The following is a 16,495-nucleotide window of genomic DNA, read 5'->3' as shown; positions in this document are numbered from 1 at the left end:
GAAATAAGTCCAGGACCAGCCTATTGGCTCAGGGTGTCTGACCCTCCAAGGGAGGAGTTGTAAAGTTTGATGGCCACAGGCAGGAATGACTTCCTATGACGCTCTGTGTTGTATCTGGCTGGAATGAGTCTCTGGCTGAATGTATTCCTGTGCCCAACCAGTACATTATGTAGTGAATGGGAGACATTGTCCAAGATGGCATGCAACTTGGACAGCATCCTCTTTTCTTTTATTCTGGTCTTTTTCAATGTATGGTTCAGTAATATAATTTATATTTTTGTATCTATGGGTCTGTAATGTTGCAAGCAACTCGACTTGCAAATCAACTTTTTTTTAAGGAATGGGGGATTTCTTGTTTCTCCGGTGAACTAAGGTTATTTTACACATTGAGCTAATGCCAGCTCTTGGAGCAATACCCATTACCTCATTCATTTCACTAACTATTTTGTCCCACATTCACTTAATCCACCCAATTTCCTAACCTACCTGCAGTAAGGGTGATTTTCAGAATCCAATTAATCTATTCACCAGCACCTCATTGAGATGTGTGGAGAATTTTCAAGGGAAGAACATTGCATACAGGTTTAGATCAAACCTGGGTCTCTGGAGCTGCAAGGTAAAAGCATCTCAACAAAACGCCAATAATCTGCTATCTTAACCATTTGCAAATCCTGATAGTTTGGTGTGTAGCTCACGAGTTACTGTTTGCCATGTGCCATTCTGCCTTACTGGGGCTCTGCTTCTCAAACTTCTGACCTGCTTCTCACACGCTCCTTTCTTGCGAGTGCCCCAGTTCCTGCACTGTTTCACACTAGCTGGGTGTCTATTTCTATTCAACTCATAAAGGTTACCCTGCTTTTTGAACTTGCAGCTGAGCACTAGGAAAAAGATCATAAAACTGAAATAAGATGTATTTGGGTATCAATAGAGAAGCATGTAATAAGACCTGGGAGCAGAACTAGGCCATTTGGCTCATCACATCTGCTCTGCCATTTCTTCAGGGCTGATCCAATTTTCCCCACAGCCCCAATCTCCTGCCTTCTCCCCATATCCCTTCATGCCCCGAACAATCAAGAATCTGTCTACCTCTGACTTAATTATACATAAAATCTTGGCCTCCACAGCCATCTGTGGCAAAGAATTCCACGGGTTCACCACTCTCTGGCTAAAGAAATTCCTCTTCATCTCTGTTCTAAAAGGATGCCCCTTGTATCCTATGTCCCCTGGTCTTAGACTCTCCCACCATAGGAAACATCCTCTTCACATCCATTCTATCAAGGTCTTTCACCATTCGATAGATTTCTGTGATGTCACCCCTCATTAACATAAGAACCAGGAGCAGGAGTAGGTCATCTGGCCCACCCAGCCTGCTCTGCTTTTCAGTAAGATCATGGCTGATCTGACTGGATTCATCTCCACTTAGCTGGCTTTTCTCCATAACCCTTAATTCCCCTACTATACAAAAATCTATCCAACCTTGTCCTAAATATATTTACTGAGGTAGTCTCCATTGCTTCAGTGGGCAAAGAATCTCACAGATTCACCACTCTTTGAGAAAAGTAGTTGCTCCCTGTCTCCATCCTAAATTTACTCCCTTGAATCTTGAGGCTATGTCCCCTAGTTCTAGTCTCACCTACCAGTGAAAACAACTTTCCAGCCTCTACCTTATCTACCCCTTTCATAATTTTATATGTTTCTATAAGATCTCCTCTCATCCTTCTGAATTCCAGCAAGTACAGTCCCAGGTGACTCAACCTCTCCTCATAGTCACAAAAATATTTGGTAAAGTGAAGAATAATAAGTTATTTGAAATATTACGGAAAACTCTAGATCTAGATTCGAAAGACCTCCACCTAATCAGAAATCTGTACTGGGAATAAATTGCCGCTGTAAGAATAGATGGAGAAGTGAGTCGATTTACGAAAATCAAGAGAGACGTCACACAAGGGTGTGTTTTCTCCCCTGATTTATTTAATGTGTACAGTGAAACAATATTACAAAAATTAAGAGACATCTTGGGAATCAAAGTTGGTGGTGAAAACATCAAGAATTTCAGATATGCAGATGACACTGTGTTAATTGCAAGTACAAAGGAAGAACTGCAAAACTTAATTGATATAATTGTTGAAGAAAGTGCAAAAATGGGTCTAACTATAAATTGCAAAAAGACAGAATGTATGGTGATATCCAAAAAGAAGGAGAATCCTATCTGCAGGCTGAGAATAACCGGGGAAGACAAAACAACTACAGAACTTTTGCTACTTAGGAAGCTGGGTGACATCAGATGGCAGGTGCGACATGGACATCAAAAGAAGAATAAGGATGGCAAAAGACACCTTTACGAGAATGAACTAGGCATGACAACCCGCCTCAGAGTACTGAAATGTTACGTTTATCCAGTTATGTTATATGGCTCAGAATGTTGGACAATATCTAGTAACATGAGGAAATGAATTGTAGCAGCAGAGATGTGGTTTTTGAGGAGGATGCAAAGAATATCATGGAGGAAACGAATATCTAACAAGGATTGCATGAACAGAGCAAACACAAAAAGAAATAATGTATGAGATAATGAAAAGGCAACGTAACTTCATTGGACATGTGATTAGGAAAGAGGAGTTAGAATGCGCAGTAATTATGGGAAAGATTGAAGGGAAGAAAGCAAGAGGAAGACAAAGACAAATGATGATGGAGACAGCAGCCAGAGAACTGGAAATGAATTGATCCACTTGACCCAAAACAGGAGTGTGTGGGCCTTGGCAGTCAAAGCTGAAACTGGGCATGGCACATGATGATGATGATGAGTCTAACCCCCTCATCTCTGGAATCAACGTGATGAACTTCCTCTGCACCGCCTCCAAAGCCAGTATATCCTTCCTCAAATTGTCGATCTGCCTCTCTACCAGAGGCCTTTAGGTTCAGACCCAGGGAATAACTGTCAAACACAGTTCAATTAAAAGTACATACTGTTTATTAGCAAGCTTGCGTCTCAGTTGGCAACACAGAGTCTCTACTCCCTGAGATTGAGAAAATCTGCAGCCAAACGAGCCCAGAATACTGTTTGGAGCTACTGATATACATTGTTATCACATTCATATTCTGATAAGGGGTGCACAGTGTAGTCCTCATGCAATAAACACTTATTTGTTCATACATTATTCTCACAGCACGACTTGTCAAGCTGCCAATAAGTCAGTTAGGTTTTGGCACTCTTAATTCTGCATATAATTCCTCAAAGTAATGAGACCAGAAATGCATGCAGTACTCCAGATGCAGCCTCACCTCTGCCTGATGGATCCATTTCTTTCCAGATGCCTTGCTATTTCTTTTTAATGATAGCTTCAAGCATTTTCCCAACTACAGATGTTAAACTAACTGGCCTATAGTTACTTCCTTTCGCCTCCATTCTCTTTTGAACATTCACCTTCTTCCAATCTGCCGAGACCTGCCCAGAGTTCAGGGAAATTTGGTAAATTATCAGCAAAGCCTTCTTTCAGTACCCTGAGATGCATTCCATCAGGACCAGGGGCCTTGTCTATCTTTAGGCCCACAAGTTTGTTCATCTTTAATGCTAGCTATTATATTGAGGTCGTCACCTCTCTTCACATCCATATCATCTCTCTTTGGCATGTTAGACATGTCCTCCACAGTGAAAACCAACACAGAATAGTCATTCAAAGCCTCGGCCATTTCCTCATTACCTAATATCAATACCCCCTTTTCATCTTCCAAGAGATCTATGTTCACTTTGGCCACCCTTTTCCACTTCGTATAATTATAAAGCTTTTACAGTATATTTTAATATTTTCTACTAGTTTATTTTCATAATCTAGATTTCCTTTCTTTGTAGCTCGCTTAGTGGTGCTTTGTTGCTTTTTAAAGTTTTCCCAATCTTTCAGTTTCCCACTACTCTTGGCGACTTTGTATGCATGAGCTTTTAGTTTGATGCCTTCTTTTATTTTCTCAGTAATTCAAGTCTGGCTCTCCCCACCCTTACTATCCTTGCTTTTAATTGGAATATACTTTTGTTGAGCACTGTGAAAAATCAGTCTGAAAGTCTTTCACTGTTTCTCACCATATAGCCTGTGTTCCCAGTCTACCCTTTCCAACTCCTCCCTCAGCCCATTGTACTCTCCCTTGTTTAGGCATCATACGCTGGTTTTAGATTGAACGATTGCACTCTCCATTTGTATGAGAAACTCAATCATGCTGTGATCACTCTTTCCAAAAGGATCTCTAACTACAAGATCACTAATTCTACCTGTCTCATTGCGCAGGACCAGATCCAAGATAGTGCATTCCCTTGTAGCTTCAGTAACATGTTGTTCAAGAAAGCCATCACAGATGCACTCGATGAAGTCCTCCTCAAGACTGCCTCGACCAACTTGATTCACTCAATCTACGTGCAAGTTAAAATCCCCCACAATAACTGCTGTTCCATTCTTACATGCCTCAGATATTTCTATGTTTATTGCCTGTGCCACTGTAACGTTATTCAGTGGCCTATGGACAACTCCCACCACTGATTTCAACCCCCCCTTTACTATTCCTAATCTCTACCCAAATGGATTCAACAGTCTGCTCCTTAGATCTTCTGAATGTTAGTGAATGCAGGCCCAGAGACGTGAAACACTCTTCATATGACAGAGATATACTCTGGAACATCTAATCTGGCGCCACAAAGGACCTGAGTAAGCTGGACTGTTGAAGTTTCACTCTGCTTCTCAATCCTTCACATTTTCATTTCCACTTTTATTTTTTGGGGTTAGTATCATCGTGGTCCATAGTGCAGCAATTAAATTTGGAAATTATGTCAAAGCTAAAGTTGGAGGTCTCCATTAAGTCTGGTACCTAGGTCTAGACCAGGGGTTCCCAACCATTTTTTTTAAACGTCATAGACCAGTACCATTAAGCAAGAGGTTCGTGAGCCCAAGGTTGGGAACGCCTGGTCCAGACAAAATCATACAGCAAGAAAGGCAGAGTTGGTGGAGATAATTAGCAGGATTGTTTTGATAATAAAGCAGTCTTAATTTCTGACATGAGTAACAAATCTTTGGCTAACTTGTCTGCTTCAAAAGCTAACCAGGATTATATCATAATTACCAAGTTGTGGGGTAACCAAGACACAAAAAAAGCTTCATTAGCAGGTGGGACTGTTGATGGTGACTCTAACATGTGGTTCAGTGCTCAGATATACCCAACTTGCACACCACAGTTCAGTTTCAAAAACATATCTGTGGGAGGTCTTGAAACAATAATAGACTAACAGTGCCTGAAATATGTTGCCCCTTATCAGTGAGTACAATACACTTGGTGGAAATATAATTAAGGGCAGCGTCTTCATTGCCCATGTCATTTATTAAATGACACTGAGATAGCTCTGATTTTTCATTTCACTATTTATGATCAGATTGAGAGTCTCAATCTGAACTATGACTATATCAAAGACTTTCCACATACACAGCTCTATTGGTGTAAATGCGAAAGAGCCACATCTCATTCCGTTACAGCATTTCTGCTCCTATTAGCCATTCACTTAACTATTACCAGTTCTAGTTGAGAAGAGTGGCACTGGATCTAACCAGTCCAACTCTAAGAATTTTGAGGTGTTTGTGAGATCATCTGTTATTCATCTAAACTCCAGAGTGTAAAGACGTATTCTCCTTCTATAACTTGGTGTTGTTTATAATTTAAAGAAGTTCTCTATGTATCATGGACACTGCCATGAAAGATTGGTGTAGGAGATTGGTCTATTTTCTATTTGTATTGTACTGCATTTTGTGATGCGTGTTTGTTAAAGAGTAGTCACATTGGTTTGGGGCGTGATAGAAGCAAAGAGTTTAGTTACATATTCATGCTTCATCTTTGGGTCAGTCTAGTTTGCGTAGAGCTAGAGAGTGGGCTGGGGGTAATAATTTTTTGTTGCCTCCTTAAAATCACTTGAATATTCTTGAATACATTTAAGAACACTTAGCTTAAGTATGTTTAATACACTAAGACTGTTTATTTTGTTAGATCATTAGTTTTAGTTTCATTAGTTTTATCATTTCAAGATTGTTCTGCTGGTTTGTTAATAAAAGATCAAAACTTTGGGACATTGTTGCGGTGTATAGCACATCATACAGTATCAACTCCCCTGTGCTTAGTCTCTAAGCAGTTTGATTTGTTTGAAAGTACAACTGACTTTGGTTTGTATTTAGTTTGCACGAACGGGTTATTGATTCTTTATTCAAGTCATGTGAAATAAATCTCTTTCGTGTCTTATTCCTCAGGAAAGCAGAGGAATATATGCGGTTGTCTGAAGTGAAGTGCACGGGGTTTTCTGCGCATGTGACAGCAACAAGCAGTGCCGTGATGTGTCTTGATCTTGCAGCAACTTCACTTAAACATCCATTTGACAAAGTAAGTCAAAAACAGTTAAACCGTAGACAAAGATTTCTACATCTCCGGGGATATCAAATTCATGCTGTGTCCGTTGGCTACTCAGTAATTGGTGAAATTCAGTTGTTTGTAGCATGTTCTTGCCTTTTCTATTGTTTGTCCCTACTTCTGACCTTGTGTGGAGATCTCACCTACCATTATCTTGTGTCCCCACACTAGCTTATTGCAGCATTCAGCAAGTTAATATTTTGTAAACATTAAGCATTTTGCAAGATGTATTTCAGTGGAGACTAATGTAGAAAAATGTGTTTGGTAACTTTCATAACCTCACTATCCCAAAACAATGCACAGCCTCAGAATATATAAGGTATAGCTATTGGTACAGTATTTGCAAATGAGAAGCCAGAACTCCATGAGTTGTAATAAAATAAATAATTACCAGTTTTCAGCAATGGTTGAAGGATAAATTCCCTTGCAAAGGAACCTTCAGTATTCGAAGAAACCTTGAAGTTTAAGTGGTAGAAAGAAAGAATGTAATTCTCTACTTAATCAATATAATAAGTTATAGGTTACAAGCATGTTAGATGGTCTATAAAAGGTTAATATTTTAATTAATCCAAAAATTCCTTTCATTTCAATTGTTTGACCGTAACACACAGGTGCAGTATTAGGCCATTTGGCTCTTAGAGTCTGCTCCGCCATTTCGTCATGGCTGATCCATTTCCCTCTCAATCAGATTCTTCTGCCTTCTCCCCATGACATTTCATGCCCTGACTAACCAAGAACCTATCAACCTCCACCTTAAATACACCCAATGTCCTGGCCTCCGCAACTGACTTTGGCAGCAAATTCCACAGATTCACTACCCTCTGGTTAAAGAAATTCTTCCTCATCTCTGTTCTAATTGGACATTGCCCTATTCTGAGGCCTCTGGTCCTAGATTCCCCCACCATAGGACACATTCACTTTATCTAGGCTTTTCAACAATTTGATAGGTTTGAATGAGATTCCCTCTCATTCTTCTGAATTCCTGCAAATACCAGCCCAGAGCCATGAACTGCTCATATGATGAACCTTTCATTCTCGTGAGCCTCCTCTGACCCCTCTCCAATGGCAGCACATCCTCTCTTAAATAAGGGGTTCAAATCTGCTCGCAGTACTCCAAGGGAGGCCTCACCTGTGCCTTCTAAAGCTTCAGCATTACATCCTTGCTTTTATATTCTAGTCTTGAAATGAATGCTAACATTGTATTTGCCCTGCTTGCCACCAAATCAACCTGCAAGATAACCTCTCGGGAATCCAACATGAGAACTCTCAAATCCCTGTGCACCTCGGATTTTTGAATTCTCTCTCTCAGTTTAAAAAATAGTCTATGCTTTTATTCCTTCTACCAAATTGCATGACCATACACTTCCCAACACTGTATTCCATTTTCCAATTCTTTGTCCATTCTAATCTGTCTGTCTTTCTTTAGCCTCTTTACTTCCTCAGCACTATCTGCCTTTCCACCTATCTCCGTATCATCTGCAAACGTGGCCACAGTATCATCAATCCTGTCATCCAGATCTTTGACATGCAAAGTAAAAATAAATGGTCCCAACACTGACCCCCTCTAGTCACAGACAGCCGATCATAAAAGGTTCCCTTCATTCCCACTCTTTGCCTCCAGCCAATCAACTAATGCTGTATCCATGCTAGTACATTTCCTGTAATACTATGGGCTCTTATCTTGTTAAGCAGCTTCATGTGCGGCACCTTGTTAAAAGCCTCCAAGTGCACAACATCCACCGATTCTCCTTTGTCTATCCTGCTTCTTATTCTTCAACGAATTACAACATTTTCCCTGAAGGAAACCATGCTGACTTCAGCCTATTTTATCATGAGCTACCAGGTACCTTGAAACCACATCCTTAAAAATTGACTCCAGCATCTTCCCAACCACTGAGGTCAAGATGACTGGTCTATAATTTTGTTTCTTCTGTTTCGTCCCCCCTTCTTGAAGAGTAGAATGACATTTGCAATTTTCAAGTTCTTCGGCGCAAACCCAGAATCTATCGATTCTTGGAAGATTATTACTAATGCCTCTACAATTTTTTCAGACACCTTCTTTCAGGACCCTGGGATGTAGTCCATCTGGTCTGGGTGACTTATCTACCTTCAGACCTTTCAGCTTCCTGAACTCCTTCACTTTTGTAATAGCAACTACATCCACAGCTAGCCCTTGACACATATTTCTGACGTACTGCAAGTATGTTCCACAGTGAAGACTGACGGAAAAATACTTACTAAATTTGAACAACATTTTTATGTCCCCTATTAGTACTTCTCCAGTGGTCTGATCTCCACTCTCACCTCTGTTATCCTCATTATATATCTGGAAAAAAATTTGATATCCTCTTTCTTTTGGTTTATTTTAATTGCCTTCTGTTGGTTTTTAGAAGTTTCCCAATCGTCTAACTTCCTACTAATTTTTACTATATAATATGCCCTCTCTTTTGCTTTTATGTTGGCTTTGACTTCCTTGTCAGCTATGGTTGCATGGTTCTGCCTTTTGAATATTTTTTTGATGTTTTATCAAATTTGCAAAAGCATTCCATAACAGTGTGGTTATTTTTTTTTGTCACCATGCAGAAAATAAGTTTTAATTTAATTTTATGTTCTTTGTTAAGGATTTTGTCGTAAGACTATCTGGATTGAACAAAAAAGTTTACCAGACCCACCTGAAAGCTTTGGAAAGTATCCTTGGTGTACACACTCCACTAGGAATCCGAGATCTAGCGGTTCAGTTTGGCTGTATAGAAGCAGTTAATGCGTCAAGCAAGATACTGCAGAGGTAAAAGTTTCCCTTTTGTTTAAATACATCCTTTGCACAACTTTCTAAACCAATTGATTAATGGCCTTTTTAAGTAATTTCTTGGACAGTTTAAAACTTGTGTTATTTGGCCTTGTTTATTCAAATTATGTAGTATCTACCTGAAATGAGCTTGTCTCGTAATACTTGATTACAGTTTGTTGAGAGCCAATCAGCTTGTCTTTTTATTTTAAATAAAATCTTCAAGATTATTTAGCTTGCACCTGTGACAGGTGGCTGCAGAGCAGGAGATTGCGGAGTAACTTGGAGATAGTTATGCTCCAGTTTTGAGAAGCAACCAGGGCCTTTCAGGACTTGTGTATGGAGTGGGGAACTGCATGGGTTAATAGTATCAAGGCAAGGTAGAGAGCTTAAAAACTGGACTTCCAGGGTAGTAATCTCCAGATTGCTGCCTGTGCCACGCTCCAGTCAGAGAAAGAATAGGATGATTTGGCAGGTGATTGCGTGGCTGAGGAACTGGAGCAGGGGCAGGGTTTCAGATTATGGGATAACTTCTGGGGAAGGTACGACATGTACAAAAGGGGCAGGTTACACCTGAACACGAGGGGGTCCAATGTCTTTGCAGGTAGGTTTGCTAGAGTTGTTCAGAGCAGTTTAAATTCATTTACCCAGGGGATGGGAACCGGCGTGATAGTGCTGAGGGTGAGTTTGTTGGTTTACAAACAAAGGTAATGCGCAGTGGGACTCCTAGCAGGGAGAGACTGATGACAGGGCTAAATTGCAGTCAACAGGGTGAGCTACAACACAAAAGGTGGACAAAATCGAAAAGGGTGAATACAGGCATATAATGGAGCAAAAATTAATGGGAAGTTAGAGGATTGGGAAGCTTTTAAAAACCAACAAAAGGCAACTAAAAAAGTCATTAAGAAGGAAAAGATGGTAAACTACCCAAGAATATTACAGAGGATTGCAGAAGTTTCTTCAGATACATAATATGTAAAAGGAAGGTGAGAGTGGATATTGGACTGCTGGAAGCTAAGCTGGAGAGGTAGTAATAGGGGACAAGAAAATGGCAAATGAACTGAATAAGTATTTTGCATCAGTCTTCACTGTGGAAGACACTAGCTGTATGGTGGAAGTTCCAGAGTGTTAGCGGTCTGAAGTTGCCATTACTAGGGTGAAGGTTCTTGTAAAACCAAAAGGTCTAAAGGTAGGTAAGTCACCTGGGCAACATGGTGTACATCCAAGGGTTCTGTTAGAGGTGGCTGAAGAGATTGTGCAGGCATTAGTAATGCTCTTTCAAGAATCACTAGATTCTGGAATGGTTCCAGAAGACTGGAAAACTGCAAATGTCTCTCCACTCTTCAAGAAGGGAGAGAGGCAGAAGAAAGGAAATTTATAGGCCAGTTAGTCTGGCCTCAGTGGCCAGATGTTGGAGTTGTTATGAATGTGTTTTTGGGATACTTGGTGTCGGATGTGGGAGGCCCTGGAGTCTCCAAGCCTCCCGGACGTCTACATCTGCGCCAAGTGCATCGAGATGCAGCTCCTAAGGGACTGCGTTACAGAACTGGAGCTGCAGCTCGATGACCTTCATCTGGTCAGGGAGAGTGAGGAGGTGATAGAGAGGAGTTGCAGGCAGGTGATCACGCCAGGGCCACGGGAGGCAGACAAGTGGGTCACGGTTAGGAGGGGGAAGGGGAAAAGTCAGGTAATAGGGAGTACCCCGGTGGCTGTGCCCCTTAACAACAGGTACTCCTGTTTGAGTACTGTTGTGGGGGACAGCTTACCCAGGGGAAGCGACAGTGGCCGTGCCTCCGGCACAGAGTCTGGCCCTGTAGCTCAGAAGGGTAGGGCAAGGAAGAGGAGGGCAGTTGTGATAGGGGACTCAATAGTAAGGGGATCAGATAGGCGATTCTGTGGACGCAGTCCAGAGACCCGGATGGTAGTTTGCCTCCCTGGTGCCAGGGTCCGGGATATTTCTGATCGTGTCCAAGATATCCTGAAGTGGGAGGGTGAGGAGCCACAGGTCGTGGTACATATAGGTACCAATGACATAGGTAGGAGAAGGGATGAGGTCCTGAAAGGAGAATATAGGGAGCTAGGTAGGGAGTTGAGAAAAAGGACCGCAAAGGTAGTAATCTCGGGATTACTGCCTGTGCCATGCGACAGTGAGAGTAGGAATGCGATGAGGTGGAGGATAAATGCGTGGCTGAGGGATTGGAGCAGGGGGCAGGGATTCAAGTTTTTGGATCATTGGGACCTCTTTTGGCGCAGGCGTGACCTGTACAAAAAGGACGAGTTACATTTGAATGCTAGGGGGACCAATATCCTGGCAGGGAGATTATCGAGGGCTATTGAGGTGACTTTAAACTAGAATGGTTGGGGGGTGGGAATCAAATTAAAGAGGCTAGGCGTGAGGAGGTTAGTTCACAACAGAGGGATGGGAACCAGTGCAGAGAGACAGAGGGGTGTAAAGTGAGGATAGAAGCAAAAAGTACTAAGGAGAAAAGTAAAAGTGGCAGGCTGACAAATCCAGGGCAAGCATTAAAAAGGGCCACTTTTCAACATAATTATATAAGGGCTAAGAGAGTTGTAAAAGAGCGCCTGAAGGCTTTGTGTGTCAATGCAAGGAGCATTCGTAATAAGGTGGATGAATTGAAAGTGCAGATTGTTATTAATGATTATGATATAGTTGGGATCACAGAGACATGGCTCCGGGGTGACCAGGGATGGGAGCTCAAAGTTCAGGGATATTCAATATTCAGGAGGGATAGACATGAAGGAAGGGGAGGTGGGGTGGCGTTGCTGGTTAAAGAAGAGATTAACGTAATAGAAAGGAAGGACATAAGCCGGGAAGATGTGGAATCGATATGGGTAGAGCTGCGTAACACTAAGGGGCAGAAGACGCTGGTGGGAGTTGTGTACAGGCCACCTAACAGTAGTAGTGAGGTCGGAGATGGTATTAAACAGGAAATTAGAAATGTGTGCAATAAAGGAACAGCAGTTATAATGGGTGACTTCAATCTACATGTAGACTGGGTGAACCAAATTAGTTATTCTGGACTGGGTTTTGAGCAATGAAGAAGGGTTAATTGGCGATCTTGTCGTGAGAGGCCCCTTGGGTAAGAGTGACCATAATATGGTGGAATTCTTCATTACGATGGAGAGTGACATAGTTAATTCAGAAACAAAGGTTCTGAACTTAAAGGGGGTAACTTTGAAGGTATGAGATGTGAATTAGCTAAGATACACTGGCAAATGACACTTAAAGGGTTGATGGTGGATATGCAATGGCAAGCATTTAAAGGTTGCATGGATGAACTACAACAATTGTTCATCCCAGTTTGGCAAAAGAATAAATCAAGGAAAGTAGTGCACCTGTGGCTGACAAGAGAAATTAGGGATAGTATCAATTCCAAAGAAGAAGCATACAAATTAGCCAGAGAAAGTGGCTCACCTGAGGACTGGGAGAAATTCAAAGTTCAGCAGAGGAGGACAAAGGGCTTAATTAGGAAGGGGAAAAAAGATTATGAGAGAAAACTGGCAGGGAACATAAAAATGGACTGTAAAAGCTTTCATAGATATGTAAAAAGGAAAAGACTGGTAAAGACAAATGTAGGTCCCCTGCAGACAGAAACAGGTGAATTGATTATGGGGAGCAAGGACATGACAGACCAATTGAATAATTACTTTGGTTCTGTCTTCACTAAGGAGGACATAAATAATCTTCCAGAAATAGTAGGGGACAGAGGGTCCAGTGAGATGGAGGAACTGAGTGAAATACATGTTAGTAGGGAAGTGGTGTTAGGTAAATTGAAGGGATTGAAGGCAGATAAATCCCCAGGGCCAGATGGTCTGCATCCTAGAATGCTTAGGGAAGTAGCCCAAGAAATAGTGGATGCATTAGTGATAATCTTTCAAAACTCGTTAGATTCTGGACTAGTTCCTGAGGATTGGAGGGTGGCTAATGTAACTCCACTTTTTAAAAAAGGAGGGAGAGAGAAACCGGGGAATTATAGACCGGTTAGCCTAACGTTGGTGGTGGGGAAACTGCTGGAGTCAGTTATCAAGGATGTGATAACAGCACATTTGGAAAGCGGTGAAATCATCGGACAAAGTCAGCATGGATTTGTGAAAGGATGTCTGACGAATCTCATAGAATTTTTTGAGCATGTAACTAGTAGAGTGGATAGGGGAGAACCAGTGGATGTGGTATATTTGGATTTTCAAAAGGCTTTTGACAAGGTCCCACACAGGAGATTAGTGTGCAAACTTAAAGCACACGGTATTGGGGGTAAGGTATTGGTGTGGATGGAGAATTGGTTAGCAGACAGGAAGCAAAGAGTGGGAATAAACGGGACCTTTTCAGAATGGCAGGCGGTGACTAGTGGGGTACCGCAAGGCTCAGTGCTGGGACCCCAGTTGTTTACAATATATATTAATGACTTGGATGAGGGAATTAAATGCAGCATCTCCAAGTTTGCGGATGACACGAAGCTGGGTGGCAGTGTTAGCTGTGAGGAGGATGCTAAGAGGATGCAGGGTGACTTGGATAGGTTGGGTGAGTGGGCAAATTCATGGCAGATGCAATTTAATGTGGATAAATGTGAAGTTATCCACTTTGGTGGCAAAAATAGGAAAACAGATTATTATCTGAATGGTGGCCAATTAGGAAAAGGGGAGGTGCAACGAGACCTGGGTGTCATTATACACCAGTCATTGAAAGTGGGCATGCAGGTACAGCAGGCAGTGAAAAAGGCGAATGGTATGCTGGCATTTATAGCGAGAGAATTTGAGTACAGGAGCAGGGAGGTACTACTGCAGTTGTACAGGGCCTTGGTGAGACCACACCTGGAGTATTGTGTGCAGTTTTGGTCCCCTAATCTGAGGAAAGACATCCTTGCCATAGAGGGAGTACAAAGAAGGTTCACCAGATAGATTCCTGGGATGGCAGGACTTTCATATGAAGAAAGACTGGATGAACTAGGCTTGTACTCGTTGGAATTTAGAAGATTGAGGGGGGATCTGATTGAAACGTATAAGATCCTAAAGGGATTGGACAGGCTAGATGCAGGAAGATTGTTCCCGATGTTGGGGAAGTCCAGAACGAGGGGTCACGGTTTGAGGATAAAGGGGAAGCCTTTTAGGACCGAGATTAGGGAAAACTTCTTCACACAGAGAGTGGTGAATCTGTGGAATTCTCTGCCACAGGAAACAGTTGAGGCCAGTTTATTGGCTATATTTAAGAGGGAGTTAGATATGGCCCTTGTGGCTACGGGGGTCAGGGGGTATGGAGGGAAGGCTGGGGCGGGGTTGTGAGTTGGATGATCAGCCATGATCATAATAAATGGCGGTGCAGGCTCCAAGGGCCGATTGGCCTACTCCTGCACCTATTTTCTATGTTTCTACATGATAAAACCGGCCAAAGTCAGCATGGTTTCCTTAAGGGAAAATCTTGCCTGACAAATCTGTGGGAATTCTTTGAGGAAATAAAAAGCAGGATAGACAAAGGAGAATTGGTTGATTTTGTGTACCTGGATTTACAGAAGGCCTTTGACAAAGTTCCACAAATAAACCTGCTTAACAGGATTTATTACAGGTATTACAGAAAAGATACTAGCGTAGACGGCCAAAAGTGTGGGAACAAAGGGAGACTTTTCTGGTTGGCTGCCAGGAACTAGAGGTGTTCCACGGGTCTGCGTTGGAACCGATCCTTTTTATGTTATATGGCAGTGACTTGGATGGCTTTCACAGAAGTGATGACCTTGTTGTAAAGTTTGTGGACGATACAAAGATAGATGGAGGGGCTGGTAGTTTTGAGGAAGTAACAATAATGGCTGATCCATTTTTCCTCTCATCCTCAATCTCCTGCTTTCTTCCCATATCCTTCCATGCCCTAACCAATAAAAAAAATCTATCAACCTCTGCCTTAAATGTACATAAAAACTTGGCCTCCACAGCTGCCTGTGGCAATGAATACCACAGATGCATCACTCTCGGGCTAAAGAAATTCCTCCTTGTCTCCATTCTAAAAGGATGCCATTCTATTCAGATTCTGTGTCCTCTGGTCCTAGACTCTCCCACCAGAGGAAACACCCTCTCCACATTATGGTCAGCCATTATGAAATGGCAGAGCAGACTCGATGGGCCAAATGGCCTAATTTTGCTCGTGTATCTTATGGTCTCTATTAGCAAGAGCCAATAAAAAGAAGTAAGGTTTGAGCGAAGCAGGTATTGTGTGAGTGGACAGTGTTAGAATGGTCAGGCTTTGATTCAACGAACTTGGGCAGGAACAGGGGCAGACTAGAATTGAAGTTTGAAAGTTAGAGACATAACAAGTGTAGACAGGATGGAATGCTCCTCCTGTGAGATGTGAGATTTCAAGGTATCTGATAGTCACCCTGATGGCTGCATCAGCAGGAAATGTACCCAACTTCAGCTTCTGATTGACAGGGTCAAGGAACTAACTGGAGCTTGATGCATATAGGTCCATCCAGGAGGCTGAAAAATTCATAGATGAGTCTTTTACTGAGGTGGTCACACCCAGAATGCAGGCTTCAGATAGATGATCACCAGTAAAAGTAAGGGTAGTAAGCAGTCAGTGCAAGGTTTCCCTGTGGCCATTCCTCTCAGCAACAAGTATACCCCTTAGGATACTGCTGGAGGTGGGATGGGGGTGGGGGGGGGGAAGAAATGACCTATCAGGACACAGCAACAGCAGCCAGGCCAGTGGAACTGTGGCTGGCTCTGAGACTTCGCATGGAAGGGTAAAGTCAGATGGTGATAGGAGACTCAATAGTTTGGGGGGTGGGGGGGGAGGCGGTGGAGGGATTCACAGGAGAAGCTAGGATGGTGTGTTGCCTCCCAGGTGCTAGGGGTGTCACAGAAATTTTTTATTTCTTCAAAGAACACCGATGACGTAGGTAGAAAGGGGGAAGATGTCCTGCACAGTGAGTGTAGGGTGTCAGGGAAAGGACAGGTCCTTCAAGGTACGATCTCTGGATTACTCCCTATACCACATGCTAGTCAGGGCTGGAATAGGATGATGGTACAGATGAATGAGTGACTGAGGAAGTGGTGCAGGGGGCAGGGTTTCGGATTTCTGGATCATTGGGAGCTCTTCTGGGGAAAGTCTTACCTGTACAAAAAGGACTGGTTTACACCTAAATTTGAGAAGGACCAATATCCTAGCAACACACATCAAAGTTGCTGGTGAACGCAGCAGGCCAGGCAGCATCTCTAGGAAGAGGTGCCGTCGACGTTTCAGGCCGACACCCTTCGTCAGGACTGTCCTGACGAAGG

At 42.5% G+C, this 16,495-nt stretch overlaps 1 protein-coding gene across 2 annotated transcripts in view; it reads left to right on the top strand.

Annotated features, from left to right (window-relative positions):
- The window catches only part of orc6 (origin recognition complex, subunit 6), a 31,766-nt gene that overhangs the window by 526 nt on the left and 14,745 nt on the right, over nt 1-16,495 (top strand). For both annotated transcript variants that reach the window (XM_063066942.1, XM_063066941.1), the window contains exons 2-3: nt 6,273-6,402; nt 9,051-9,214. In XM_063066942.1, coding sequence (XP_062923012.1) covers nt 6,273-6,402; nt 9,051-9,214 — 294 coding nt within the window. The remainder of the gene's footprint in view (nt 1-6,272; nt 6,403-9,050; nt 9,215-16,495) is intronic.

This window comes from Mobula hypostoma, chromosome 14 (assembly GCF_963921235.1).
Source record: "Mobula hypostoma chromosome 14, sMobHyp1.1, whole genome shotgun sequence".
NCBI classification, from domain to species: Eukaryota; Metazoa; Chordata; class Chondrichthyes; order Myliobatiformes; family Myliobatidae; genus Mobula; species Mobula hypostoma.
The sequence above is the reverse complement of the archived record's forward strand: the minus strand, read 5'-3'. Positions and strand labels throughout refer to the sequence as shown.